The sequence below is a fragment of the Temnothorax americanus genome, unplaced genomic scaffold, assembly GCF_048541705.1.
Source record: "Temnothorax americanus isolate GAGA-0224 unplaced genomic scaffold, ASM4854170v1 Scaffold24, whole genome shotgun sequence".
Taxonomy (NCBI): Eukaryota; Metazoa; Arthropoda; class Insecta; order Hymenoptera; family Formicidae; genus Temnothorax; species Temnothorax americanus.
The window spans coordinates 1,823,174-1,850,269 of record NW_027509381.1 but is presented as its reverse complement, the minus strand read 5'-3'; the positions used below and the strand labels follow the sequence as shown (position 1 = coordinate 1,850,269).

General features: G+C 38.9%; 5 protein-coding genes and 1 long non-coding RNA gene across 18 annotated transcripts; 2 read left to right on the top strand and 4 right to left on the bottom strand.

Moving 5' to 3' along the window:
* Window positions 1–90: 90 nt before the first annotated feature.
* Ubc2 (ubiquitin conjugating enzyme 2) lies at window positions 91–5,634 on the bottom strand. Of its 10 annotated transcripts, none has more exons than XM_077408553.1 (6): window positions 5,497–5,634; window positions 3,377–3,511; window positions 3,208–3,258; window positions 2,920–3,052; window positions 2,279–2,426; window positions 91–2,120 (listed from the first exon to the last, which is right to left on the bottom strand). In XM_077408553.1, the coding sequence occupies exons 2-6, from the start codon at window positions 3,505–3,507 to the stop codon at window positions 2,023–2,025; spliced, it is 561 nt and encodes a 186-aa protein (XP_077264679.1). In that variant the 5' UTR covers window positions 3,508–3,511; window positions 5,497–5,634; the 3' UTR covers window positions 91–2,022. The 10 variants fall into 10 exon arrangements, with proteins under 10 accessions (XP_077264679.1, XP_077264674.1, XP_077264676.1 ...); XM_077408548.1 differs by lacking the exon at window positions 5,497–5,634 and adding an exon at window positions 4,851–5,072; XM_077408550.1 differs by lacking the exon at window positions 5,497–5,634 and adding an exon at window positions 4,623–4,767.
* LOC143898807 (cilia- and flagella-associated protein 36) lies at window positions 5,260–9,205 on the top strand. 3 transcript variants are annotated; one of them, XM_077408538.1, is made up of 7 exons: window positions 5,260–5,474; window positions 6,332–6,360; window positions 6,647–6,997; window positions 7,313–7,488; window positions 7,719–7,909; window positions 8,043–8,340; window positions 8,432–9,205. In XM_077408538.1, exons 3-7 carry the CDS (start codon window positions 6,889–6,891, stop codon window positions 8,684–8,686), a joined length of 1,029 nt encoding a protein of 342 aa, XP_077264664.1. In that variant the 5' UTR covers window positions 5,260–5,474; window positions 6,332–6,360; window positions 6,647–6,888; the 3' UTR covers window positions 8,687–9,205. The 3 variants fall into 3 exon arrangements, with proteins under 3 accessions (XP_077264664.1, XP_077264665.1, XP_077264663.1); XM_077408539.1 differs by lacking the exon at window positions 6,332–6,360; XM_077408537.1 differs by lacking the exons at window positions 5,260–5,474; window positions 6,332–6,360 and adding an exon at window positions 5,826–6,167.
* A 143-nt stretch (window positions 9,206–9,348) lies between these two features.
* LOC143898802 (serine/threonine-protein phosphatase 4 regulatory subunit 3-like) lies at window positions 9,349–17,847 on the bottom strand. Its single transcript, XM_077408528.1, has 6 exons — window positions 16,555–17,847; window positions 14,429–16,027; window positions 14,186–14,337; window positions 13,877–13,977; window positions 13,577–13,773; window positions 9,349–13,438 (listed from the first exon to the last, which is right to left on the bottom strand). The coding sequence occupies exons 1-6, from the start codon at window positions 16,750–16,752 to the stop codon at window positions 13,352–13,354; spliced, it is 2,334 nt and encodes a 777-aa protein (XP_077264654.1). The 5' UTR covers window positions 16,753–17,847; the 3' UTR covers window positions 9,349–13,351.
* Window positions 17,848–18,075: 228 nt separating this feature from the next.
* Window positions 18,076–19,869, top strand: LOC143898821 (uncharacterized). 2 transcript variants are annotated; one of them, XR_013257305.1, is made up of 2 exons: window positions 18,076–18,204; window positions 18,667–19,869. It is a non-coding gene; the product is annotated as an uncharacterized LOC143898821 (long non-coding RNA). The 2 variants fall into 2 exon arrangements; XR_013257304.1 differs by lacking the exon at window positions 18,076–18,204 and adding an exon at window positions 18,213–18,456.
* A 409-nt stretch (window positions 19,870–20,278) lies between these two features.
* On the bottom strand, window positions 20,279–22,502 carry LOC143898814 (serine/threonine-protein phosphatase 4 regulatory subunit 3-like). The gene is made up of 3 exons (XM_077408557.1): window positions 22,484–22,502; window positions 21,764–21,915; window positions 20,279–21,343 (listed from the first exon to the last, which is right to left on the bottom strand). The coding sequence occupies exons 2-3, from the start codon at window positions 21,851–21,853 to the stop codon at window positions 20,843–20,845; spliced, it is 591 nt and encodes a 196-aa protein (XP_077264683.1). The 5' UTR covers window positions 21,854–21,915; window positions 22,484–22,502; the 3' UTR covers window positions 20,279–20,842.
* Window positions 22,503–23,388: 886 nt separating this feature from the next.
* On the bottom strand, window positions 23,389–26,933 carry Sip3 (septin interacting protein 3). The gene is made up of 8 exons (XM_077408534.1): window positions 26,600–26,933; window positions 26,401–26,493; window positions 26,164–26,316; window positions 25,728–26,018; window positions 25,417–25,631; window positions 24,961–25,181; window positions 24,496–24,871; window positions 23,389–24,420 (listed from the first exon to the last, which is right to left on the bottom strand). Exons 1-8 carry the CDS (start codon window positions 26,726–26,728, stop codon window positions 24,030–24,032), a joined length of 1,869 nt encoding a protein of 622 aa, XP_077264660.1. The 5' UTR covers window positions 26,729–26,933; the 3' UTR covers window positions 23,389–24,029.
* Window positions 26,934–27,096: the final 163 nt, after the last annotated feature.

Sequence of the window (27,096 nt, the reverse complement as noted above, 5' to 3'; positions counted from 1 at the left end):
TAAATTTAAACTAAATCGTGTAGAATATCTAGTTAAAAAGATTGTTTTTAAGAAAATATAAGGAAAGGTAACAATAACAACTATTGAAAAGACCAGCATATAATAAATTGTATTTCGTTCGTTATATTATTAGTTAAAAGATTGTTTACCAATATATAAGACTGACCTGCGTACATTTGCTTTTTTGTTTTTGATATTAATACCTTTTATATGCGCAAATAAAAACAAAAGAGTCTTCATGGATTAACGGACATTTGCGGCATATTATAATTTTAGATTATCAAAACCGTATGGCATAAATGTCACAATGAGTTTATCTTTGTTTTTCATCCTTTTTCTTTACAAGAGACTTTAATGCGCTTCAATTTTCAGATTGGTTTTAAAAGAGCTGCGAGATCCATTGTTTTGTTAATATTCTGATAATTTTCAAATGCACCTGGACATGTACATGTGTTACCTTATGTATAACGATCTATTTACAATCCCGAGACGGGATTAAGACCTATCTTTTAATTCATAAAGATAAAAACTGCATACTGGCTTACAAAATATAAGAAGCCAAAGTTCGTCGACTAAATTAAGGTCCAAGAATATTCAATTTTTTGTCATTAGTAGGAACTCACGCGATTCGCATATTCCGCACATGCATTTCAAGCAATATTTACATTCCTCGAATTTCGTGGCGAAAAGGATGTAAAGTGTCCACTTTACACAATAAACTGTACAATATCAGTGTTCGTTAAGCAAGCTTCTCTCTCCTTCGCTTTCTTTTCTTTCTTTTTTTTTTAAATTAATTACTGTAATTACACTCACACTACCCGATATTTTTAAGCAACTATCTATATTTTAGAACAGATATGTACAAAGTGATTTTAATCACCTTGCTCGTCTAATTGTCACATGATATAAAAAACTAATTTAAACTATGAGAAATTATTTAGGAGATCTACACGTATACCTGACACATTGAAGATAATGAAAAAGTGTTTTCAGCATGCTCGGATTTTAGATTTCGAGTGTGCAACGAAATCGATATGCAAGTATCTCTTCAGATACAATAAAATATGAAAAGTTTAAGAACGCGGTGGATTGCACCAACATTGGTTAGCGCTAAAAAAAAAAAAAAAAAAAAAAAAAAATGCTAGCCAGAATTAGTGAACCAGGATTATATATTGGTGCAATCACTAGGTAAAACATCAATTTACGCATACATGTGTAGTTTAGACAGAATATAAATCCAGGTCACAGAATGACAAATTTCTTAAATGTACTATCATTTAAGTATACAGTAAATAATATTTATTTACAGTTACAATATATATTTTTGCGGGTGGGCCCAGACAATTTAATTATGTCTGCTAGCGCAAGCATGACGTCTGCTTCTCTCGCGTGCAGAACGTTATAATTACTGTATTATGAACACAAAATTGAATGCGGTAGTTTTTGCAGTAGGTAAATTATAGTTCCATGCTGTTAGCCTTACATCTTGAGTTAGGCGTCACATGTGCGAACATAATAATTTAAATTTAAGACAATTCAATATAAAAATATTGGAGTTTAATTACGGAAAAATGGGCCTCTACACTTACGTTTTATCGCATATAGATCTATTAATTACTTACAGTTTAGATTACCAATATTGTTCATGTTATCTCCTATTCTAAAAACATTAGCGGCATTGTGGGTGGTATTGTTTGTGAACAATACAATTCATTTAAATACTATCTCATTGTAACTTTTTAAGTGAAAAAACTCCTCTGTCTCGTTATGCCCTAGCACACAGTTCAAACACTTACACGCACATTCATCCGTCTTAGGCACATTACATACTCTACATAAAAGCACATCACAATCATGTTTGAGCTGATCTCAAACGGTCTTCGCTCGCTTCGTGTTTATTCGACCAACATGATCATAGATAAAGATGTGTACAGGCTACATATGAGACAAGTTGTATGAGAGCGGCAATGATCATAAGTTGGCATGAGACTAATAGGAGTTTAATACGAATTAAGAATATGCTCATGTAGCATAGCGTTTGGTCCAAAGCCGCGCTATGCGATCGTGTTCTTCTCTATTTTGTAGGTATTGCGTGGCTATACTACCTACCAGTGGATCAGCTGTAAGATAAAAAATTATGTGAGAGAAATTCACGTAATAATTATAATAATTATATAAAAGAAAATATACGGTATTCACAGAATGTTATCCCAAGAACGAGAAAGATACATATATCGTACATCAAATTTAAATAAATTATCACGAATAGTGCGCCTACCTGGATTGCAGTCTGTTAAAAGGGAACATATTGACAATAAGACTTTTGAAATTGTCAACGCGGGGGACCAATTGTCCTTTAATATGTCCAAGCAGATAACTCCTTGACTATTTATATTGCAATGATAGATGCGTGTTCGGAATGTAACCTGTAAAGTAAAACATTTGTGGAAATATAAGAGTTGCATAAAGCGTACGTCGCACTATCTAGCTAAATTAAATAAAATGACTGCAAACTTTATAAGAAAATTTTATAGATGCAAAGGATCGATGCAATATTTACCAGCCTCTTTGCAGATAATTATTTATCAACGAGTAAAAGGGGAGCTTTAAGAATACAACGTGATTAACAATATGTAAGTTAACGTTATAACGATCTTTAATTACTACGAAGATACATTATCGAAAGTTATTGATCCACTTATTTGAATTATTTATTGCGTAATGAATATTAATGTAACCGTCATTTATTTAAATTTTAAAACATACAGATATTTCAAGAGTCTCACATGGAAAGATATATCAATATTTCAAATAATACTTTTTATCTATTTTCTTCACTTTGACGTTATAATTCTGTGTGAGCGAGTATTGTCGCACGCAATATAAAATCGATGAAACCATCAAATCAACCTAACCTACCTTAGGGGGTTTAAAGGGATATTCCGGCGAGAAATGTATATCAAGAAAGAACACACCACCCTCGTAAACCGAACCCGGAGGACCCAATATGGTAGAAACCCATTCATACAAGTTATCACCTTTCGGTCCTGCGCTGTAAAATGAATTAACCAGCAATTAATTCCATTATCTACATTATCATTCTCGTGAGGTATCTAAATTTCATAATTCATATTATCGCGTAGCTGTAATTTCAAAATAATTGTTCCAAAAAGAAATATAAATGTGCGACAGCAATCGATATCATACCTGCAATTAGGAGGTGGGTCTAACGTAATTTCTGCCAATTCCTTTTGTATCCTGAATAAAAATATTGAAAGTATTTAGCGACCACACAAATTACTTTAATCTGCGTTGTTAACTTAACTACACGTAATTACCATATTGCGAAACAACTCAAACAAGTCTATTGCATTACCTCTTAGCGGACGTTCCTAAAGCTTTCGACATCTTTGGATTTGGCTTAGCTTCTTTACTGTCCGGTTTATTGTCTGCCAAGGAGGAACCGCGTCCTCGTCCAGTTCCGCTAGAGCCTGCTCCTGACGACATGACTCTGCGACAAAGCACACACGCGTATCGTTAATTACGCACAAACTTCCGAAGGACATAAACTTCAGAAGGACAAGTATTATAAAAGCACAAATAATTTCGGAGCGTAGGAATGAAAAAGTACGTGGGGTACACATCGCGTTTACGTCTCCGTTTAACCGTGATCGGTATTTGTGAGATGTTTCTACAGAAAGACACCGATTATTGACTCTACCAATGTTCCTGCGCTCGATGCATAAAACGCAGATCGCATCGCAGGAGAAAAAGAAGGCGACACTGGTAGAACGAGTCTTTCGTTCTCTTCGTGAAAACTAACGTCGCACGTGCAAAACCAATAGAGCGGAGCACAAACGGCTCTCGCCGGAATAAACAGAGATTACAGTTAACAATTCGAAGTCGGCGATTCTCGAGGCGGCTGAAAACGCGAATATACAAATTGATAAATGCACCGTGAATCAAAAACGCTTCCGGGAACGGTCCGTGTCTGTCTGTCTCTCTCTCTCCGTCTCTCTTTCTCTCCCGGTCACGCTTTCGGCATGCAGGGTGGCGACGTGTCGCGCAACAAAGACTCACGGTCGACATAAAACACACGATTTTCCGCCCCTCACCGTCAACCCAGCCCTCCCCGCCTGCGCGGGCAGAAACATAAACATCGCGCGTACTTGATCGTCGCCGGATAAGTGTCCCGTCGCTCTCCGGCGGACAATCTAGCGCGTCGGTGTATATTTTTAAAACGGCGTCGGTCTAGCCCGAGGAGGCCGGAGGGGAAACGAGAAACGCAGAAACGTCGGAGCCACGACGTGCGAACAATGTGCGGGCCGAGAGAAAGAGAGAGAGACGTACGTGACGATTCGGCTGGGGCGAAAAAGAAAGGGACGGAGAGACTCGTCTAACGTCATCGCGTTGTTGTCTCCTCCGGTCGGGCGACCCGAGGGGGGGCTCAACGCGCCCAAAATTGATTTCCCTTCACGGAACACGGACGAGCACGCGTTTTTCTCTCTCTCTCTCTCTCGCGCGCGCGCGCGCAGGGAAGACAAGAGGCGAGGACTCCGGCTCCGGCTCCGGCTCCGGCTCCGGCTCGACAGCGAGCGCCGGGTGTCTCGGGAACGACGTACATTCCCCGGCGTGTCGTCTACATGCCGCGTCTTTCCCTCTCCGTCTTCTAGCAGGGTCCCTTTTAGGACACACGCACACGCACAGTGCCCACTTCTGGCCGTTTCCTAACCCTCTCCTTCGATCTTTTTTGTCCCCTCCCCTCGCGATTCGCTCGCGAGTGTCGCGGGCCCGCGAGGAGGCCTGAGAAAAAAAGAGCGGTGCCGCGCCGATGCCGATGTGCGATGTACCTCGTGTCCGGTGTGCGTCCACGCCGTGTTTGCTGTCGTCTCGCGGCAAGCCTAGCTTCGCCTTCGCCGGGTCGCCGACGGCAGCGGGGGAAGGGCGGGGAAGGACCGGTCCGCCGCTTGAGAGACGCGAGACCCGCGAGACGGCGGCGCGGCGACGGTGTCGCCGGGATAATGGAGCCGCGCGGATCGGGGGCGGCGGGCGGGATGCACGCGGCAGCGGCTCCGGCTAGTCCGGCTCCGGCTCCGTTATTGTCCTCGAGTCGGGCGGGAGTACGCGGCGGGGGAGCCCGCGCGAGTAACGCGCCCTACGACGAGAGATCGCGCCGCTCTCGATTCGATGCAACAGCGGCACGCAGCACGCAGCACCGGCAGCACTCGCGAGGAGAGTCGCGAGGAACGCGCAGCGCGCGGCGCATCGGCGCGGCTCTGCCGCGCGGCCGCCCGACGGTTGACGGATCGTCGACGACGACGACGACGACGAGGGCAGCGGTGATGACGGTCGCGTATACGCGGCAACGCCGTGAAACGTTCGCGGTGGCGGAGGCAACGGATTTCGAATCGCCCTCGCGAATTGTCCTGTCCCGGAAGCCCAGCGCTTCTCAGGCCCACGTCCTCGTATCGCGAGTACCGCGACCATTCATCTCACTTTCATGTGCCGAAATCGCGATCGCGGCGTCCTTTTCCCGTCGGCGAGCGCCGAAACGTGCGCATCTCTGCCTCTCGCCGGATGTTGACTCTGTCGCCGCGACGCGGCGACGGCGGACGCTGACAAATCTGACAACGCGCTCTCTCGCGGGCGCTGTGATCGCTGATCCGGCGCCCGGCGCGCGCCCGGCACTACCGGCACTCACGGGGGCTACGGGCCACAGGGGGGTGGGGGGATCCTCCGCGACCGACCGCGGCCAGAAAATTCTCTAGCGCTCCGGGAGAGCGCGTAGTCGTCGATTCCCTTCCCTTTCTCTTCTTCCTCCTCCTCCCGCTCCCCTCGCTCCCGCCCATTTGTTTTATTTATATAAACTTTTGTGTCACGTCTCTCTCTCTCTCTCTCTCTCTCTCTCTCTCTCTCTCTCTCTCTCTCTCTCTCTCTCTCTCTCTCTCTCTCTCTCTCTCTCTCTCTCTCTCTCTCTCTCTCTCTCTCTCTCTCTCTCTCTCTCTCTCTCTCTCTCTCTCTCTCTCTCTCTCGGACGCGGCGCGTCGCGTATGTTATTTTCTGCGCGCATTGACGAATGAGGCACGGCGAAGTTTTGAAAAGAAATTGATGAATCTCTCTCTCTCTCTCTCTCTTTGCTTTCGTTAACGAATAACACTAACACGAAAGTAATTAAACTTTTTGATTAACTTAATTAGCGATGAATTCGACCAGCAGAATTGATCGCTGCAAAATTTCTTACCAGCGTGTTTTAATTCGTGCGAATTCTACGTAGAAATTTAAATTTAAATTTTAAATTGTTACATATATGTATTATTTTTCTCTGTAACAGAAAATCTCGAGAAGCATTCTCAAAAGATGGTAGATCCATTTTTCCAAATTTCAAATAAATAATTTAGATTAATCCTATTCTTTTCTTTCCAGGAGACATGAAAAATACCGTATACTACAAAAATTGAAAATGCCTTATAAATTAATAAGTGTTTTGCATTTTGCAAACGATATAAAATTTTTCTTGCGGACCTTGCAGTTAGCGAAAACTATAATGAACCTTTTCACTTATATATCTTGATATAAACGAATATCAGGTGAAGAGATTCGATATATTCGCCAAGATAAATATTCAAATACTCCGCATATTTTGCAGTGATTTCCGGGTATATCTACCTCTAATCGAGACCGAAAGAAGACACGCTCATCGATTCTGATGAATAATACCGGCGCAAGTCTAATTCCAACGGCCCATGTTTTGTCCGTCGTAACTATGACTACAACTTGCTAAGTTAAAAGAGAAGTGTCGGCGTCGGAGACGTACCTACTATTGCGGAGGAGACACTCGACGCAAGTGTGCGAACTCACGAGGTGACGTTTAAAAACAATCCAGACGAAATGAACTATAAGGATGACAGCGCTTGGGTGTTCGATTCCTTGATTGGATTTCTGCAAGGTCCCATTTGGTCATCACCTCTGCTGACTTTCATCGAGGAAAAGTCCCTCGGTTCGTATAGCCCCGTGTCGGAAATATTCTCTTTATATTGTATTTTCTCTCGACGGGGGGAGCTCGTCAGTTCTTCAACTAAATCTTTAATACGCGGTAAGAAAAAGAAAGATCGCGTAGCGTGTAGCTCGTAACGAAATCACATTCGTTTCTATCGATATCTTTTGGGATATATTCATAGATTTATTCTGCAACGAAAGCGGAAGCCTTTGTGAAATTGGAAAACTTTCTGCCGAGTGTTACGTGACAAGGCGCATTTCATACGTAATAACATAAATATATAAGTATATAAAGTTTTTCTAACATGTTTTGTAGTTTTTGAGGCCAACACCGAAGACTGCGAAGAGTATCGGAAAATATATCAGGAGTACAAAAACTTGGTCGACTTGCTGCTCGGGTGCTTTATGGAAGATATGGGTATCACACCGGAACAATTCGAGCACGCCTGCACCGTTAACCGAGACACAAAGATCCCGATACATTTTCAACAAGTATGACCGCTACACGCACATACGTACGCCCGCATATGCTGGCGAATTATGTTTCGTTTCATAAGATTAAAAAAGAAAAGAAAATTGAACATTTATAATACTTAGAGAGATTAATCCATGTAAAAATAAATGGTAAAGACAAAAATCACGCGGTACAATTTGCTTGTTAACAATTGAATTGCCGTCTTTCTCTCTTTGAAAATTTATACGTTTTGCCACATGTTTGATAGAATCTATTCGAACAAATATGGGCGGCGAATGAGTACGAGATATTCAAAAGGATGATGATACAAAAGAACCTGGAGCTCCAGCTGCAGGCGCTAAATATGATCGAACAAAAATACGGTCTCACACCTGCCTCCCTCGTGTACGAGACGGACGGTTTCCTCGACGACGAACTGGTCATGGAAGATTTGATACGGTACGTTATGTCATAAATATATTAATATACTAACCACTAACCACCATTGTACAAGAATTAAAACGTTAAAAATCAATGATTTTTGTGTCGGAGAAACAGGAATTATATATATTTTTCGTATGTGTATGCACAGCAAACGTGTTTTGGAAGATCAGAGTGAGGAGGAACCAGGCGTGTCCTCGGAAACAACGTTAATTGCTGAACACGAGCGTTTAGCTGCCGAATATCGCAATGAAAGAGCGTTATTGGAAGAAGCATTGAGAAAGTCGAAAGACGTCTCTCGAAATACTTCGGACGACGAGTCAGCGGAAGAAGTTGAGTGTGCCGCCGTGTCCGCTGACGAAGAGCCGTTAGACGAACTTCAACTCAGGAAGATGGAGCCTCTCAAGCCAATACCGACTTCAAAAAAGAAATCTGATGAAGATGAAGAGGTATTTACTTCTGATTTATTTGCAGTTATGCGATGTCAATACGCGTACATCGCTTATACGCATATTGTATCACTTACGCATTTTATTGCAGACGAATGCGGAAGATATTAAAAAGAGGCAAGAATATCTGAAAGCCAGGCGAGACAAACTCGTAGCTTTGAAAAAGGAAGCTAGGAGCCAACAGCTAGAAACGAACAAAACTCGACCGAGCTCGGCTAGAGTAATTGCTGAAGCGACTATGAAAGGGCAGCAAGAACTAGAAGCAGCGCAAGCTGTAGATCCTTCGATACTTCAAGTACGAAGGGCTCTTGCAGCCCGACTGAAAGCTGAAGTTGTGCACAAGTAATTTTAATTACGCATTATTATATACATATATATATAATATATGTATATATAATATATATTGGTTTCTCATAATTAATTTGTAGAAGTCTTAAACTCGCAATTCCAGTAAAGCGCTTCACACAAAGGAGTAAATAATTGATATCTAGAAAAGTAGTATGTGCAAAATCATATTTAGACATCGTGTATCAGACATAGTTTGCGAGAAATGTGCGAAAATCTACGAGTTTTTATATTTTTACGTCTTGTTGTTTTAAGAATATTTTTATTCCTAAGTAATATTTCCATAGAAAAGTAAAACATTTAATATATCTGCAAGCATATCCACCTATACTGTTTTATCTTATCAAAAGTCTGATTTTTCAAGTAAAACTACGTTTAATAAAAAAAGAAATATATACTGCATTTTTTAAAGAATGTTTTCTTTCACTACTATAGAAGTATATAAGAATATGTTTATATAAGTATGAAATATTCAATAATAAGGATTTGAAGTGCACATTTATAAGTATAAATATATGAAAAAATTTTATAAAATAATATTAAAAATCTACAATTATTTTACATGTTAATTAGATTAAATCACAAGCTAATTATCAAGCATGTTGTTTTTTACTCAACGGGAACTCAAAGTAGATATTAAGGTAGATTAGCTTCGCTAATAAGTATTCATCTAATTTTAAATTTTATTTAATTAAATACTCTTCGCACTTCTCTACAACACACTGTATTCGTATAACACACATTTACCATTCTCACTCTGTTGCAGTCTACTTTCTAACAAATGAAATGGATTCATAGCATAATACCAGCAATAAGTACGTTATATGTATAAATGTTTAACTTTTCTGTGATCATTATTTAATTAAATACTAAAGTATATTTCCACGTAGAATAATGGAAACCAATGTCTGTCTGCAGCATGTAAAATAAATTCTCTCTATTATATATAATATGTACATATACAATATAGAAATATATGTGTGTCGTGGATATTTAATATATATATTTATTATAACTATAATTAGTTTTATAATTTCAAATTAAATATAATTATCTCTTTTCCTGTCGCTGCAGATATCAATCTCTACTTAATACTATAACAATCAACTAAATTCAACTAATTCATATTAGAAATGAATATTTGCTATAATCAAGTTAGAATCTGATGGTACAATAATGGGCAAAGAATTTGTGAAAGTTAAACAACTTTCTCTACAATAGTTGCGTGTTTTGTGCTATGAATCCTGCATTTAGATATCACTTTTGTTGCCGATTGTTTCTTTCATTCCCCAGTAGAATAAAATGCAAAATATCCTTTTTCAATTACAATTCATTCACTTATTACCATAATACACACAAGATTGTATATCTTATACTTGCTCTTAATTCACAAAATTCTCGAATAGCTTTTCATATAAAAAGATTTCTTTTTCTGCGTGTATATATATATATATATATATATATATATATATATATATATGTATATATATATGTTCTCAAAGAAAAAGCTTCTTATCTTGTTTTATTATATAATTAAAACGCATGCCAGTATTAGCATGTGATATTGTACAATGTGTGCACGTCTCGACACACACACACACATATTTTCCTTCTTTAATATTATATCGATGTGGGGGGTGGTTGAAAAAATGTATTTGCGATCTCGGCGACGGTTTTTGAGGCAGAATGTTTTAGACTGTCATATCATACGGTCAAAAAAACTATATTATATAATAATACCATAATAAATATGAAATATATTTAATAGAAGACATATAAAGGGTACAGGGGGAAAAACGATCAAAGTTCACTTTTTGTCAAAATTGATCTGATCAATACTATCTTATGACATTTCCAAAGAACTTTCTTAATTCTTATTCATTTTGATCGAGAACGGTTACAATTTATTGGAAACAAAGTTGAAAGCATTGTACCGTGCTGGAAAACGATCATAGCCCTTGCTTGTGGGGTAGAACCATCAGAGTCCAACAATATAAACATTAAGTAAACACTAAGACTGCGTTCTGATATTCATTACCAGTATTGAAAATCTATAATATACGTAACGTATAAAAACTATCTGATGTCTTGAAACTTAAAACTAACGTTTTTTTCAAAGTTACTCTGGATGGTGATTGATCGTTTTTCCCCTGTATCCTTCATATGATAAAACACCAACGTCTTCAGAGCAGCCAATAAATATGAGATTATAACGATCTTGTGCTTGTAAATTTAATTGGATTGTAGTTTTATTTTACTTTATATTAAAAGTATATTTTTATTCTACAAATATGAATTCGTAACGATAGGAAAATATGTTCCAGCTCATTATGTTTCCTCAAAACTTCAAAATTTAATACGATATATCATAAATATTAATATAAAAATAAAAACAAAAATGTCGAAGCTTGCAAATGATAAAGTGTACCATTGATGACAAAATGTATAAGAGCGTAACACACTCTGTACAAATGTACATATCAAATTTCTCAATTTAATTAGCACGTGACCGCATTTTTATTCTCTAATATCACTTAGATATTAATTCATTTGTTCTTCTTTTTTTTACTTACATTCTTTACACCCAATAACATTCTAGGCTTAATATATTTGTTCTTTATTATCGAATAGATTGTGGATATATGTAAAACACATAAAGAACAACATTACTCAGCATTATCTTACTTAACTAATTAATATTACATTTCTTTGTTACATTCTTTTTTTTGTGATCAGTCCAAGTTGCACAACATTTTATGTACAAGTATCACTCAGCTCCAGCGAATTTGCCTATTCAGATATTCACAATTTGTTTATCTTGTGTGATTGAATTTAACTTTCGAATCTCTTTCGCTACAGTAAGAATTAATATATATGTATATGTGTACATGTGTATCTCCACTGCAATATTTCAAGCATTATGTACTTACAGTCCTAAAGCAGTCTTGGAAATTCTTTCGGATATTAGGCATATAGTTGAAAAATCTGTACATTAATTTGTAATATTTTTCTGAAAATTAACTCAACCAAAAACGATGTAGAAATGAATGTTATCGATGCGATATACTTATAGGAATTATAAGTATAGTGATAAATGCTAAAATTACATTTTTACTGTAAGCTTTACCGCTTGCATAAATGGTGCAAAGAAGACACCTTTTTTCTGGAGCTGATTCAAATAGATATAAATCTATTTCTCTGATATGATACTGTAAAGTTAAACTTAAACTTCAATTTAAAGCAATTATATATGTATATATATATATATATATATATATATATAAAATTTCAAATGTTATTCACTTCTATAAAACGAATTCATTATATGCTCTATCTTTTGTTAAATTTAATACAAATTAAGCACAAATACAAATTAAGATTTTATATTGCATCTCTTCTGACATTTTTTTAATCCAATATATAAATTATATGTTGTATTAAACATGTTTATGATTTAACAAAGCTAAATCGTATATAATCTATTTTTACAGAGCGCTTTTCTGCCCACTTTGCCCATCATGCAGATACGAACACTTTACATAAGCTTAATATTTAAGCATTTCGCGATACATTCAGGTTATACTTTACACATCAAGGATTAACATTGGGCATGAAGTGCAGACTGATAAATATACATAAATCAAATATTTATTGTACAATTACTACTACTTACATTGACAACCGAAAAGCTTGTTGAAAGTATTTCAAAGGGAACTAAATCCTTAAAGAAATTGCGTATTTCTGCTTAATCCATGAGTGTGGTTGTTTTACAATCGTTACAAATATACATATATATACAAACTAAATATTACTTCTGTCGAACTGGATAAAGTTTCATAGTGCCTGACCCGCTGACTGAAGAACCGCTCTCTATCGCACGGCATGCGATAGGAAACTTACGAATGGCAAAACAAAACGCTCGGTTGTTTTTTTGTGCGGTACATCATGTACTCTTTGTCTTCTCCGAATTTGGTCTTACAACACGTTGTAAGTTCCTTCTTCGTAGACTTATCAGATAACTGTGGTACACACTTTGATTACAGTTTAAACACAGTTTAACTGTGATATTTCAATTTTGACGTCACAAGTCAACTATGACATCTTAATTTATCACTGTCTATCTAAGTGTACGCTTCGATCTCCTGTGTATCCGTAAGTCATTAAACTTGGCTAATTTTGGCCAAATTTTCTTAGACTATCCATAATTATCCATGAGATTATCTTTCCTAGTGCACAAGATGTTTCCAGACAAGTGGAATGGACTCTCTATGATTTGTTTAGTATCCCTTACTTTTTTAACGCATTATACAGTACATCACGCTACATCATATCATGCCGCAATACTACCACTGTTCATTTCATTAAAGAAAGTTCATTCTTCCTTTGTTTTATCGATACACCCCGATCGACGTAACTTACTTAAGTTTTCATTCAGACCCTATTTATGTTTCACATACTATACACATGTCAACATAGACGGATCTATGTGAATGAGTCCACTATACATTTTTTTTAAAAGCACTTATTGTTGTGTCCATTCCTTAGCAAGAAAGCTCAATCTATGTCTCTTCCGAGGAGATAGATCTGTTTTTACACGTAGGAAGGTCATGAAATGATAATAGCAATTAAAAATCACAAATGTTCTTGTTCTTTCCAAGTTTGCCTACTATGACAATCGTTGTCGTTTTGGGGAAGGACTTAATTCTGAATCTTCATCCTCCTCATCAGAATCTCCTTCATAATCGACTAACCCCTGTAAATTAACATAAAATTATCTGTTGATGCAAATTGCAACGTAAAAGTCAATTTAACTACATGGAGTTGCATATTAAAATGATGCTGTATGATTATATTTCAAATGTATATACTATGTATGTCTTTCTTGTTTTACCTTTTTGAACAGCGCGGTTCCCGTTTTTTCCACAGTGCCAATAGCCGGAGTAGGATTTATATCCGAAGCAATTGGTGATTCATTCGTTGTTGACGAGCTATTATTGATTTGTGGTTGTTGCGAGGTAATGTTATTATTAGCAGTATTGTTGTTCAATACAGACTGCTGTTGTTGTTGTTGCTGATGACTTTTCGAATCTATAAAAATGGAATTGAGTGCAAAATTTAAGGATGATAATAGTATTTTAGCAGAAATTGGAAATATAAGATTTATCGCTATTGTTCGATATCATTATCTCACCTTCATCAAACTCTTCCTCTTCATTAAACCATAGTTCCTCTTCCTCGTCTAGCTGCCTCTGGTCCCTTCGATACCGACTGTTCCGCAAGATTGATGGGACACTACACATAAATAATTCCATTAAATATGACTTAGAAAATAAAAATGATTGTACCGTCAGTTTTTATTAATCTGTCTATTAAACTTTATTAATCTGTCTAGTCTTATTAATCTTTATATTAATCTGTCTAAAATATATTTAACACAATTGGGTTCTTTTACCTTTTTTTCATTATAAGTATGAAAAAAGAGATACATCATTATATATACCTGTCAATTGTAGTTCTATCACGATCTTTCAACTTGTCTTGATGTTGTTCATACCTTAACTTTAATGCTTTAAATGTTTGTACATAATCAATTGCTTCCAGTTCCTTTGAAAAGTTTTCAACAACATGTGAACATAGTGACTTAATATCCTCCTGAAACGTCATAGAACAAAATCATAGTACAATACTAGAAATTCTTTCGTATATATTTTCCTTGAACGAAGCAAAAGCAACAACTACTTACCAATTTGATAAACTCAAACATTTCCAGTATGGCTGAGTCTAGAAGATTATATCTGCCATTGTTTCTTACAAATGCATCGAATACGGGTGCGAACAAGTTACCCTTAATTATATACCTATTATAAAACTCATCCTTTAGCGCTATAATCTTTCTCATAAACCTTAATGCACATAGCACTAAAAATGTATGTGTCGACTTCATCAAAACCAATATTCTTCTGAGTAAATCTTTATTCAATATGCAGTTTTTAATATGGTACGTATGATGCTCCACACAGAACGATAACAATTCCAAGATCAATCCCAAAAGTTGTACCGTTCTGTAATCCTCTCTCGCGGGTCGTTCTCCAATCGTGTTTGCCAGGAGAGGGGCTATCAGAGTACCGATACTATTCTTGTAAAAGTAATTTAAGAAATCAGTCTTTTCTGATTTGTTAACAGAAGCCATCATGTTCTCTGGGTCGAGAAGTAAACGTAGTACACCGGCCAACTGCACCGCTCCACCCAACTCAGGATCACTGTCCCCGACAAGTTGAGCAACTATTACATTCACTAACATTTGGTCCTGTTCCGTGTTATTTATCTGCTGCAATGTATAATCTCGTACAACACTTGGAGAATATTCCACGATATAAGTCAATATATCTATACTGGCCGTTTTTGTCTGTGCATCATTCATCGCCAAAGTAATTTCTAAAGCAGGAAGTATACCAAGTGCTGTTAACGTTTTATAAAACGCCTCCTTTCCCTGCGGCTGAAGATTTTGCGAAAAGTTGCAAAATTCTTTTAAAAAAAGGACTAAATCGCGTCTCTTGCTATCTAACGTTGCTTCGTCCGTTAACTGACGAAAAAGTTCAGTAAGAAATTTCTCATCGTCCTGTATCAAAGTCACTATTTCAACTTTATTGAAGAATATAAAACTACTCAATGTACTCAGCATGTTGTCCTCGAATACACTCGGGGTTGGCAGCACTACATCTTGAATATATTGAACTCTGTATGTTTGATGGATTTTAGCTAGTAGTTCGGTATTTGTAATAGGAATTGCTTGTTTAAATCTGGCTAACTGTCGAAGATACTCTCTATGCCTCTTCGGCTGAGATAACGTTGGCTCGTACTCCAAACAGCCAACAACATCGAAAATCGTATCGTCGCTGAACATAACTTCAAACAATGCATTTTTATTGAGCAAGAAAATATTTTTGAATATGTCATAAAGATGATGCAATCCCTCAATATTCTCTAAATCCTCGCACGTACGAAAAAGATTTAGCAATTTCTTAATGTAACCTTCGGACTCTAGTGCCACCGCTAATTTCTCTTTTCTCATCGGGGACGTTAAACAATTTTCTATGAGCTCATTAATATCTTCCAATCGACCAAGTTCACACGGAGGTAATTCGATAGGCGGTGCTGCATCCGACATATCATCAAACCGCTCATCTTCAGATTCTTCCACAATGTCTTGTGTAATTTCTACAGATGGATCCTTGCCTTGAACCTGACAAATTTTCTCCCATATTTCGTCACAGCCGGCCTTTTCTTGAAAACTCAGGGCTAAGTCGAAATTGTCTCCTTCGGACCATACTATCAGAGTATCCTAAAATCACACACATATTTATTTGTATACATATGTATACACGCATCACGAATCATTAATTATACATTTAGGACCGGTTGTTCCAACCTATTAAAGCTACCCGATAGTTAAATCACACGTCTATCTTTGTCCAATGTAAAGGATAAACAAAGACATACATATGATTAAACCGTTAGGTAGTTTAGCAACAGGCTGGAACAACCAGCCCTTAATACGTTGACGTGTAAAATAATATAAGAAATATAGATTCTTCTATAATATAAAACCATTAAATATTCTTTTGTTCGTTTAAATTTTATAATAAGCAAATAAAAAAAATACACACATTGATTTATTCATAATTTATACTTAATTTTCCATTGTTTCACAAAGATTACAACTAGATTGGAAAATTTTGTACAAGATTTAGATAACCAAGCAACGGTAGAGCGCAATATTTAATCGATAACATCCGTGTGTCGCGCTTGAGACAAGTATAGATTTTTGCTAGAGTCAAAAGCAATTTTACGGATGCGTTCTCCGATTACCTGTTGTTTCTGATACGCAGTATCAGGTTGTATTTTACTCTCCAGCAGAAGAGAGCCATCGCTTTCCGCTCTTACCAAGAGGGAAATTCCCTTCAATCTTTCTACATAGGAAGAGGAAACGTGACCCGTACCACGATCGTCCCATTGCCTATCCGCATTGAGGGCATACAGTTTTACTCTTCTACGTGTATCCGTCATATTGCGAAACTAATTAGCGCACTCTTCGTATCACCAACAAATCCGCATGCCTTTCCGTACTCCGCACAATCTTTAGCTTCCTCTGGCGGTTGGTCTCTACGAGAGAACTCTCAGATACCTGTTGGAGCAACGAACGGACAAAAACCTGGATATGTTAGACTCCCGCGTGCCCTTGTACGACCCATCAAGATTTATCGTTATTGCGTCACACGTGCTGGTATAAACAAAAACGTCCGGCCAGGGCGTCAGGGTCTCTCAGTCGAAAGGCCCCCGCATCCAACGTCCGCGACTCTCTCTAAGGCGGGTCCTCGTAGACAACGTGCACAAGCTACGCGCACCAGTTCGGCCCCGATCCCGATCGGCCGACAATCATATGTGCGTACCGTGAAACGGCGAGCTCGACGAATAGCATGGGCAATGGACGCGCGTCACGTACGAACGTGTGTCGCGTTTCCCCCTTCGACAGGCTCCTCTCGCGAGGTCCACCGCGGAGCCGTGTACACGCGCCGCACGTTGGACGGACCGTTAGGCGGCGATCTCCTCCCCGCGGGGGATGAGAGCTCTCTATCCGGGAGGCGGATCGCGCGCGGGAAAAGTTGGCGCGTTCGCGACTCTCACGTGTCGCGGCGACCGCGACGTAGGGTCGAAATAAACGAGATAGCTAGACTCGTCGTCTCGGCCGGCACGACGACACGGCTCTTCTCCAGTTTGGATACTGACAACCCTCGGTCAGCGAACGCTGCGCGTGTGGCGCACTCCGCACTCCGCTCCGCTGTGCCCGACTCCTTTTCCAGCGGCGGCGGCGGCGACGACGGCGGTGGCGACGACGACGACGACGACGACGGCAGCGGCGGCGGCGGCGGCGGCAGCGGTGGCGGTGGCGGCAGCGACGGCGGCAGCGGCAACGGCGGCGGCGACGAACGACGAGTGCCCGTTGCGATACGTGGTAGCCACTCCCGCGATACCGGCGCTCGTAGGAACACGATTATCTCACGCGAATACCCGTCAACGATCGCCGTCGGCTCGCATCGCCGCTCGCGCTCCTTTCCTCCGTGCTGCACCACTCTAAAATTGACATAGACACCGAGCAGCCACAACACTACATTCCGCCATGATAGATCATAACAACGCGCCACGGGGTCCACCGCGCGCTACGCAGGGACGCGCCGCGCGAAATTCAAACTGGCGAGACTCGCCGCTCCGTCAGTCGTCAGTCGGCCGCGTCGGGCTCTCTTGTTTATTTTGTTTATTTTTCTCCCTTTTTCTCGGGCGTCTGTCGCGATCTTCGCGCTTCGCTCGTTGTTCTCGCACGGGCTTATTTCGATGTGGGGAAAAGTGTTTCGCGGAACGTGGAGAAAGCTTCGCCGAGCTTAAATTGTGTGCATATGACGGCGACGGCGACGGCAACGATCTCGGGAGTCGTGCCGTCGATAAAGTGAACTTATGTATATCGTATGTATATACTTCGTTTGCCGAATTCTCCCGCGCGCTTTTCCGCGACTTTCCATTGACGTGAGATTTTTCTCGTATAGATATGCGGATCGCTCGCGCAACGATCGCCTCGCGCGCGCGGATGCATTATTTTCTCCAGAATCCAACGGGATTCCGCGCTTCCTGACGTCACGGCCAAAGATGGCCGAGCGACTTCTCGAAGTGATGACTCGGAAATTAATAAACTATTATAAATGCTCCGTGCGTGTATGTGTATGTATGCGCGCGCGCGCGCGTGCGCATTATATCTAGAGAATAATATGTATACATATGTATGTATGTATTTATTTATTCGGCGTCGTTTCGAGCGGACCTGACGGATATTCTTCTCCCGAATAATTTCAAATGATAATATATCAAATAATATAATTCTTTGCACTGAAAAAACGAGACAGTATCGTAATTGGACTTTCATAATTGCAGCATGTTCGATTCGATACCGGGATGAAAAATGGATCCCTCGTTCCTCGCGGATGACATCGTCTCTCATCGCGATATCTCTGAAATTTACAACTTGGACGACGCACGACGACGCGTTTTCCTCTTCTCTCTCTCGTTCCTCCTTTCCTCCACGGAAGCGGCGTTACATTTTGCTGGAAAGGACACTGCGCATATGTATAAATATGTGCGTAATGAACGCCGCGACATCTCGGATCTCGGCAGAAAGATACGATTGTGCGTGCTCGATTTGGACGAGTCGACGTGAGGAAAATCGTAGAAAATCGCAGCTTCTGGTGGAGAACTCCGAATGTCGATACTCGCGATACAGGCGAATTATTTGTCGTAGAAGAGGAACGAACGGATCGATCGGCTCGATCGACGATCGAGCGATAATACTCAACGATGAGGATTTATGCGTTATCAATGTTTATCGAGGAAGCTACCGCTACGTGTCAACACGTACGTACGACGGACGGGCGGGGTGTTGGTGTTGCGTGCTCCGTTTTAGCGAAACGGAGAGAGTGCGCGCGTTTCCGAGACGTTGAAATGAGGTTATAAATATCCTTCGATTGATCAATAAAACTTGGCGGATACGGCAATCGTAGGCAGAGACGCCGTTTTCTTCCGTGTCACGTGGCGCGCAGCTCCGATTGTTTTAATCGCGTGTTTATTATTAGGTCGGCAGCCCTTTTCTCACGAATATAAGTCAGACGTCACGTCGACATTGACAAATGACAAGAATGTCACGTTGCGTGTGATTAGACGTTTATGTTACATAATATGTAAAATATCCACTAGAGAGTAACGATATATATCTCTTTCTTTTAGCATATAAATAAATTATCTTTTATCTGATAACACACACCCGTTCGTTGCTATTAATTGCTATAATTATAAAAAATTAAACATACGAATAATGTTCATAATTTAAAATTGTGTGTAAAACTGAAGTCACAAATAATTCGTGTTCGAAGAAAAGCGTATTGTAAATAATGTAAATGTTTAATTTTTTAATGTAATTACGCTTATTAAAAATTTTGTTTAAGCTAGAATTTCTTTTATACAATCAACTGTAGCCTTTTCTCCAAATAAGGAGTTGGTACCTAAAGACAGAAATATCCGTTCGTGTTAATAGCAATAGTATTAATAAAACTATATATATATATAAATAAAAGAAACATACAAAACAATTAAACCCAAATTAAGCTAAAGTTCATATCCCTGCATTTTTCTCATACACTTATCCCCTTATCCTATTGTATAATAAATTGCCTGACATATAATTTTATGAATAAATCAGGTATTTTTACAAAAGAAGAAATATATATCGATAAATAAATTAAATCTACTAATTATTAAAAATGCTCGTAGCGCTCATCATGGTAATCAATATCGGTACGCTTTTTTAATTTATGAAAGAATGAGATAAATGTACTACATATAGCATACTTACGTGTTAATTTAATTATAAGTGTACGTATATATGTATATATATATATATATATATATATATATAATTTCAATATATAGAGAGCTAGGATAAAACTATAGCTACATAAACTGTATATAGCTTAGGGATAAATACTCAAATATATTTTTATGCAAAAAATATCAAACATTTATTTTAAAATTTTACATAGTTTCATACTTTTGCACGGCTCTAAAAGTAACGAATCACATTTATAATTACATATAGGAAAACACCACGTACACTCTGGTAATCATTTACAGAGACAAAAAAAATTGTCTCCTGTAAAATTATTCTTCCGTGTGTTTGTCAATAGTATTATAAATTTCTGCTTATAATTTGAGTTTCAAGCTTTTGTTTTCGGCTATTATTAAATCCTGGAACTAATAATCGCTGAAGACTTTTTTTTACAAACAGTTCTATCTGTTTAAAATCCATTAACTGACCAGTGACCGAATGGAATATCATTCAACGAGATTCGTATCGATCGTAAGGTCGAAATTTTAACTTTTATAATGCTCAATTATTCATAAAAGTCTGTATAGCGTTTCTTGTTCGTTCGCAGATTCAGTCCTAGATAAAAAAATCTAAGAATATTTTTTATTTTAATTTGAAACTATCGCTATTGGTAAAAAAGCCGCACGTGGTCAATATAACGATAACGATACCGTCCAGAGTTACAGAATAGGGCTACAGATTAAGTTCTTGCAGAAGTGATTCGATTTGCGATGTTGGGTTTGGTTTTTTATGCAAAGTCGAAATTAAGGTAAGATTGGATCTGATTAATATAAGATTTCTGATTTTATTACGTAAATCGGTAACTGTCCCTGATTCCTTGTAAAGTCTCTCGTGAAAAACAGCAACGCTTACCAACGTCGCGCAGTAATCTTTGACATCCTTTAGCAAATGTAACAATGTCTCTCTTCTTATCGGCGATGTTATACAAGTCTTTAGAAAAGTGTTAAAATCTTCCAAATTTTTAACAACGAAACTTATCTCCAATCCGTACGAATATATATCTGATACATCGTCAACCATCTCATTTTCAGGGTTTTCCATAATATCTTGTGGAAAATATAGATCCTTGCCCAGAACTTGACAAATCTTCTCCCATATTTCGTCACAGCCTGCTTCTTCTTGAAAATGTAGGGTTACGTAGACGCAATCTGCTTCGAACCATGTCGTAGTATTCTAAAATCACATACATATTTTCCTATAAAAATCTACATATGCGTCGTGCCACGTCAATTATATATTTAATATATTAATATGTATATATATATATAAAATAATGTAAGAACATATTGAATTGTTTACCTTTCTAATATAAAAACATAAAATATTTAATACTTAGGAAATAACTGACATTTAACGAATTCCTTTGTTATATTGACCTTTATAGTAAACAAAACAAGAAAGTACATCGATTTATTTACTCGGTTTTCCATTATTTAGAAACATTACAACTAGAAGGGTAAACTTTATACGAGATGGCAAAGCAACAGAAGTGTAATATTTAATCGCCGATATATCCGTGCGTTACGCTTGAAAAAAGTCATAGATTGTTGCAAGAATCATAAGAAAAGCAAATTCACGAAATTCTCCAATTACCACTTCTCTCCGATATTTTTTATCAGGTTGTACAGGGCTGGACAGCAGGAGAGTGTCGTTGCCTTCCGCTTTTACCTGAAGGCAAGTCATCTCTATTTCCTCGTAATACTGTGAGAAAACGTGTCCCGTGCCAAGTTCGTCCCATTGCTTATCTGCATTAAGAATATACAGTTTTACTCTTCTACCGTCATCCGTCATATTGAAAAAGGGTAATTCTTCAGTTTAGCTACAGCGGCACAAAAAACGATGAATTTAGGCTCGTTCGACGCGTTTTTGCACGAAACAAAAGAATCTGGCAGAAAAAAGTGTCGCTCTGCCCCGCGACGCGGGGGTTTTATCTGTAACATTCCTCGGATGAGGAAATAAGGTGCCTTGTACCCTAAGGTAATTAGCACAAGCAATGTAGACCCAGTTATTCATTCACACTATCACCGTGATACACTTAAAATATCTTAATCTTTTTGATCCTTTACGAATCTTAAGCCTTGCAGATTGCAGATTGTGAATCCTTTCCGATTCCCAATCGTGCGGACCATTAATCCATAAGGATCTTAATCGGAAAAAATCTCTTAGCAGAGTATATATGGGACGAAGGCCGGGTCGGATTCGAACCACGGACCTTGGTGTTCGTGTTACTAATCATTCGCGTAGGCAGTAGGCACTGAGCCACATATATACTGTGGTGTTGCTACATGTCGTCGGTATGACAGGAATCATAACCTGATTCCGCTCGCGTCGCGGGGCGGGATGACGCGTGGCTCAGTCACAGTATATACTGTGGCAACACTGAACGTGGCCTGACGTGCCTGCGGCCTGCGGCCACATGCGCATGCTCAGTGGTCGCACGCGCATGTAAAACTGCGCCAATCAGAACGGAAATCGCGAATCGCAATCGCCAGCAGCTAGTTTCTGATTGGTCAAGAGACGTAAACCGCAAACGTAGACGCAATCGCCAATCGCTAGTGTGTGATACGGGCATAACGTTTACTATAGAAAATGCGCGCATCATGCGCGTGAAACGGAACGGACCCTAGTAGTGTAAATAGGTATCATCAAATCAAATCCAGTCCCAATCAATATAGGTGAAGAAATTGATCAATCACAGTCAATTATTCTCCTCGAATTCAACTGTGATTGAACAATTTCTTAAGGCTCAGGGCTTAAAACATCTATTGTAGACCGGGACTTAATTTTTCTTTTAAAGGCGTGAGTTTACTAATTTATATGTAATCAATAGTAGTCTCTTCTATGAATAATTATCAGGTATCAAAGTAACTTTTTAATTCAAGGTGTTGATATCCGAAGATAAAAATATCCAGTTCGTATTAAAGCATTAATAAAAGTATCGATATATATTAATATAGAGATCTAAATATAAAACACAATTTACTAAAATTGGGCTAAAGTTCGTGTCCTTGAATTTCTCTCATACATATATCTTCTCTGCAATTTATTTTATTTATGTTTTATTTTATAAATCATATATATATATATATATATATATATATATATATAAATCGATAAATAAATTACATCTGCTAATTATCGGAAATGATTGTATTGTTCATCATAGTAATCAATATAGGTATGTTTTCTTGGTTTTACGAAAGAATGAGACAGACATGTAGCATATTTACACAATAATATAATTATAAATGTACATAAGAATTTTCCATATATTAAAGCTTAGGGATAAAGGTACTCAAATACATTTTTATGCAAAGAATATCAAATTAATTTTTAAGTTTTGCATAGTTTCGTGAGAAATATTCTCATACGGCTGCAAAGGTTACATAGAGAAGCAAGAAAATCTGTAATTATGTACAGGTAAACACGTTTAGAAATCTCTAAATCATAACGTCAATGGAATTAATTTCTTGCACCCCGTATGTACTCTGGTAATCATTTACAAAAAGAAAGACAGAAAATTGTCATTCCTATAAAATCATTCTTTCATGTGATTATGATTATTGGTAGTATAACTTCAGTTTGCAATTTGAGTCTCAAGCTTTCAGTCTCGGTTATTAATAAATCCTGGATTTAACAATCGCTAGATTTTTTTTATAAATAGTTCTATCCGTACTTAAAACCCATTAACTGACCACTGACCGAATGGAATACCATTCAACAAGGCTCTCTCATACCGATCACAAAATTCAAACTTTAGCTTTTACAGTCCTCAATTATTGACCGCTTGCGTTGAGGCCGCTAATAAACCAAGTTAACTATTATGTTACATTAAGTTATCACACAATTTTATTTTTACTTATTCTGTCTGTCCAGATGAAAATTTTTTTATCCTACACTTGATCATTTCCTGTTTGGTCACAGAGTTAGATAAATCTACCGTATCATTACGTGTCGACGCGTCTTCCTTCGATGTACTCGGAGTAGAAGCGTTTTCTTTCGACGTACTCGGAATAGAAGCGTTTTCTTTCGACGTACTCGGAATAGAAGCGTTTTCTTTCGACGTACTCGCAGTAGAAGTGTTGTCTTCCGACGTACTCGGAGTAGGAGTGTTCTCTACTTTAACTTGAGAACTTTCGTTATTGACTCCAGTATTCGTGTTCGCTATGCCACTTGGCCCTGGTTCCGCCATCGTAGATATATCCGACGTACTATCGATATTGCTCGTAGGATTATTGTTCACGGGAATGCTATGGATGTTAAATCATGTATATTTTATAAATATTATGAATACATATGTATTATTAATAGAATATTATACTCACTTAGCTGTATCAACTGCACTTTGATAATGATTGATCATCATTGCATAGCCTGCGTCAAATAAAAGTTGTACCCTTTGCAGCATTTGTATCCTGGCTTCAACAGCTTGCCGCATGTTACCTTCCATCGCTCTGAGTTCTTCATCACTTAATTCGGTAAAATTCGATGGTGGTAGGGGAATAGGCGGCAATGGTACCATTTGAGGAAACAGCGGTGCGAAAAGCGGGATATTTCTTCCAGCATTATTTTGAGGTTGCTGCTGCTGCTGCTGCTGTTGTTGCGATTGCTGCTGCTGCTGCTGTTGTTGTTGTTGTTGCGGCGGTGGCATTCCTGGAGCTGGTAATCCAGTCCAAAATACTGGGAAATGAAAGGGTGGTCCTATGCCAAGTAATAAGAAAATAGATTAAAATAAATAATATATATTCCATGATTATACATAGAAGACGACTAAGAAACAATATACATACCGACAGGGTTGACACCAGGTGCTTGTGGAGGCTGCGGAGGCACCTGCGGTACAGGCTGGGGAGGATTTTGCTGTCTAGGTGGTGCGTTGTTTGGCGTAGGCCCCAAAATGTTCAAACGACATGTCGGACATGTTTGTTGACGTTGAAACCAATTACGTAAACACGCGGTATGGAAGATGTGATTACACGGTAATTTTTTACTAGCTGTGACCATCTCCTCTCTGTACAAGCGTAACGCATTAGGACAGTGGATGCGTTCGGGAGACACAACCGTTGAATGAGCGCTTAGTGGTTCTTTATTACGATTGGTTCTCACACTTATTGTTAGTTAGATCGGGAGAAGGACCAAAGGCAAGAACCAATCGTATTAAAGAATCACCGAGCTCTCACTCAACGGTTGTTTCCCGAACGCGTCCAGTATTGCGAGAAAATAATTTTACTCATTGCAATACCCACCGGCATATAATGCAAACATTATCAGCAGCAGCCAATTCCTCAGTTGTTGCATCCGGATAAAGGGTATTCATGTTCCTGATAGCTCTTCGAGACATCACGATATCGTGGAATGCTTTCTTGAAGTCTCGCATTGTATAGTACATAGGACGCAATGCAAATAAGGGTAACGTAAATAACTTTATCATTAAGGTTACAAAAGCAACAAAGAGGAATACCTGGAAGAAAACAACGGTTTGATAAAGAAGATACAACCACATACGTGTATAGAGAGTTACGAATTAATATAGATATAAAAGTTTTGCATCAATTACCTTCAATATGCCAATAATCAATTCTGTATACAACAAAAATACTGGTTTGTTATCCCACGGAGTTTCGCTTTGCAAATCGATAGTATGCAGGATGTATTTTACGGTAATATTAAAAACAACGGTTAGCAAAATTGCATATTCAAAGCCAAACACGAGTTGTACGGAGGGGCCTTTAGTGGCTGTTATATTGTAGGCATAATTAATCATCGTTAGATTGATGGCGAACAAAATACTTAGTAAACTAGCGACTCTGAGGTGGAATAACCATGTTATTACTGGGCTTCTTTCCATCTGAAAGATTAAAGATCATTGAATACCTGTACCTGTACGTAGACATAATTATATAGATATAAATAACACATCGACGTGTAATAAAAATGAATAGATCGATATTCATTGGCATTGGGATATCTTAGCTGGATAATGTAAAACTCACGTAATCAACGCGATCCTCTGCGAGCCAGTGAAACGACTTTAGGAACAAGAGGAGAGTGAATAAAGCTATGAACTTGGGGCTGAAGTCATCCCTGAACACTGTAAACGCCAGGCACGTCTCGGTCACGGCGTACCAGACCTTTTCCACCAGGTGCTGCAAAACGACAAGGCAAACGTTACGAGACGATCAGGTCGACGACGATGAGAAGACGTGGGAGAGAGAAAGGCTGGCGCTCACCTCGAGCTCGGTGGCGCGTAGAGTGCCGAAAAAGATCTTTCGCAGAAAGGCGTTTATCATGAACGCAAGGATGAATCCTTGCGTGTAGATCACCTGAGCACAAAGCAATACATATGTGACGGTAATACGGGGGCGCGCATTTGTTAGGCGTGCTTTATCAGCGTGAGAATGGTTCAACGGGAAAAGGCTCAAAACTCACGGTCATGCTCGGATTGGATTTGGTTATGTGAACGACGGTCGGATAGAACTGTTTTCTCTGATAGTACGCATTGCCGATAACGACGCACGTTAGCGCGGTGCTTATCAGCATGATCCCGGCCTCCCTCATTTTCGTGCCGGTCGCTTTTTCGTACAGCCCGTAACGCCTACCGCGTTTCCCAAGCGGAGAAAATCGCTGACACTTGCGTTATCGCACAACGGAGAATTTGCTTCGGAATCGCACACGTTTCCCGACCCCGACGATCCCGTACCACGACACCACCTCGGAGCGACCGTGTATACACAATACAAACGTGCGCACACACTGCACACGTATGTCACGTATGCGACACGTGTGCGCACGCGCACACGCACACACAACGCCGCGCCGAGCATCGGTACGTGGCGCTGATTTCGTGACAATATCGGTAGTCGCGGTATTCTTTGAACAAACATACGTCCATACGACGTGTTTTAAACATAATGTCCCTCCTTTTT

Coding starts and splice junctions, on each gene's coding strand:
- LOC143898802 (XM_077408528.1), bottom strand. CDS start 16,752: ATGACGGATACACGTAGAAGAGTAAAACTGTATGCCCTCAATGCGGAT. Junction 14,338..14,428: donor TGTTTGAGTTTATCAAATTG/GTAAGTAGTTGT, acceptor ATGACGTTTCAG/GAGGATATTAAGTCACTATG. Junction 13,774..13,876: donor AGAGGAAGAGTTTGATGAAG/GTGAGATAATGA, acceptor CCATTTTTATAG/ATTCGAAAAGTCATCAGCAA.
- LOC143898807 (XM_077408539.1), top strand. CDS start 6,889: ATGAACTATAAGGATGACAGCGCTTGGGTGTTCGATTCCTTGATTGGA. Junction 7,489..7,718: donor TCCCGATACATTTTCAACAA/GTATGACCGCTA, acceptor CATGTTTGATAG/AATCTATTCGAACAAATATG. Junction 8,341..8,431: donor AATCTGATGAAGATGAAGAG/GTATTTACTTCT, acceptor ATTTTATTGCAG/ACGAATGCGGAAGATATTAA.
- Sip3 (XM_077408534.1), bottom strand. CDS start 26,728: ATGAGGGAGGCCGGGATCATGCTGATAAGCACCGCGCTAACGTGCGTC. Junction 24,872..24,960: donor ACCTGGTGTCAACCCTGTCG/GTATGTATATTG, acceptor TACTTGGCATAG/GACCACCCTTTCATTTCCCA. Junction 24,421..24,495: donor AGTGCAGTTGATACAGCTAA/GTGAGTATAATA, acceptor TAACATCCATAG/CATTCCCGTGAACAATAATC.
- LOC143898814 (XM_077408557.1), bottom strand. CDS start 21,853: ATGACTTGCCTTCAGGTAAAAGCGGAAGGCAACGACACTCTCCTGCTG. Junction 21,344..21,763: donor AAAAATATCGGAGAGAAGTG/GTAATTGGAGAA, acceptor ATGTGATTTTAG/AATACTACGACATGGTTCGA.
- Ubc2 (XM_077408545.1), bottom strand. CDS start 4,160: ATGTTTATGTTTCTGCCCGCGCAGGCGGGGAGGGCTGGGTTGACGGTG. Junction 3,053..3,207: donor GACCCACCTCCTAATTGCAG/GTATGATATCGA, acceptor TTCATTTTACAG/CGCAGGACCGAAAGGTGATA. Junction 2,121..2,278: donor TTTAACAGACTGCAATCCAG/GTAGGCGCACTA, acceptor TTTATCTTACAG/CTGATCCACTGGTAGGTAGT.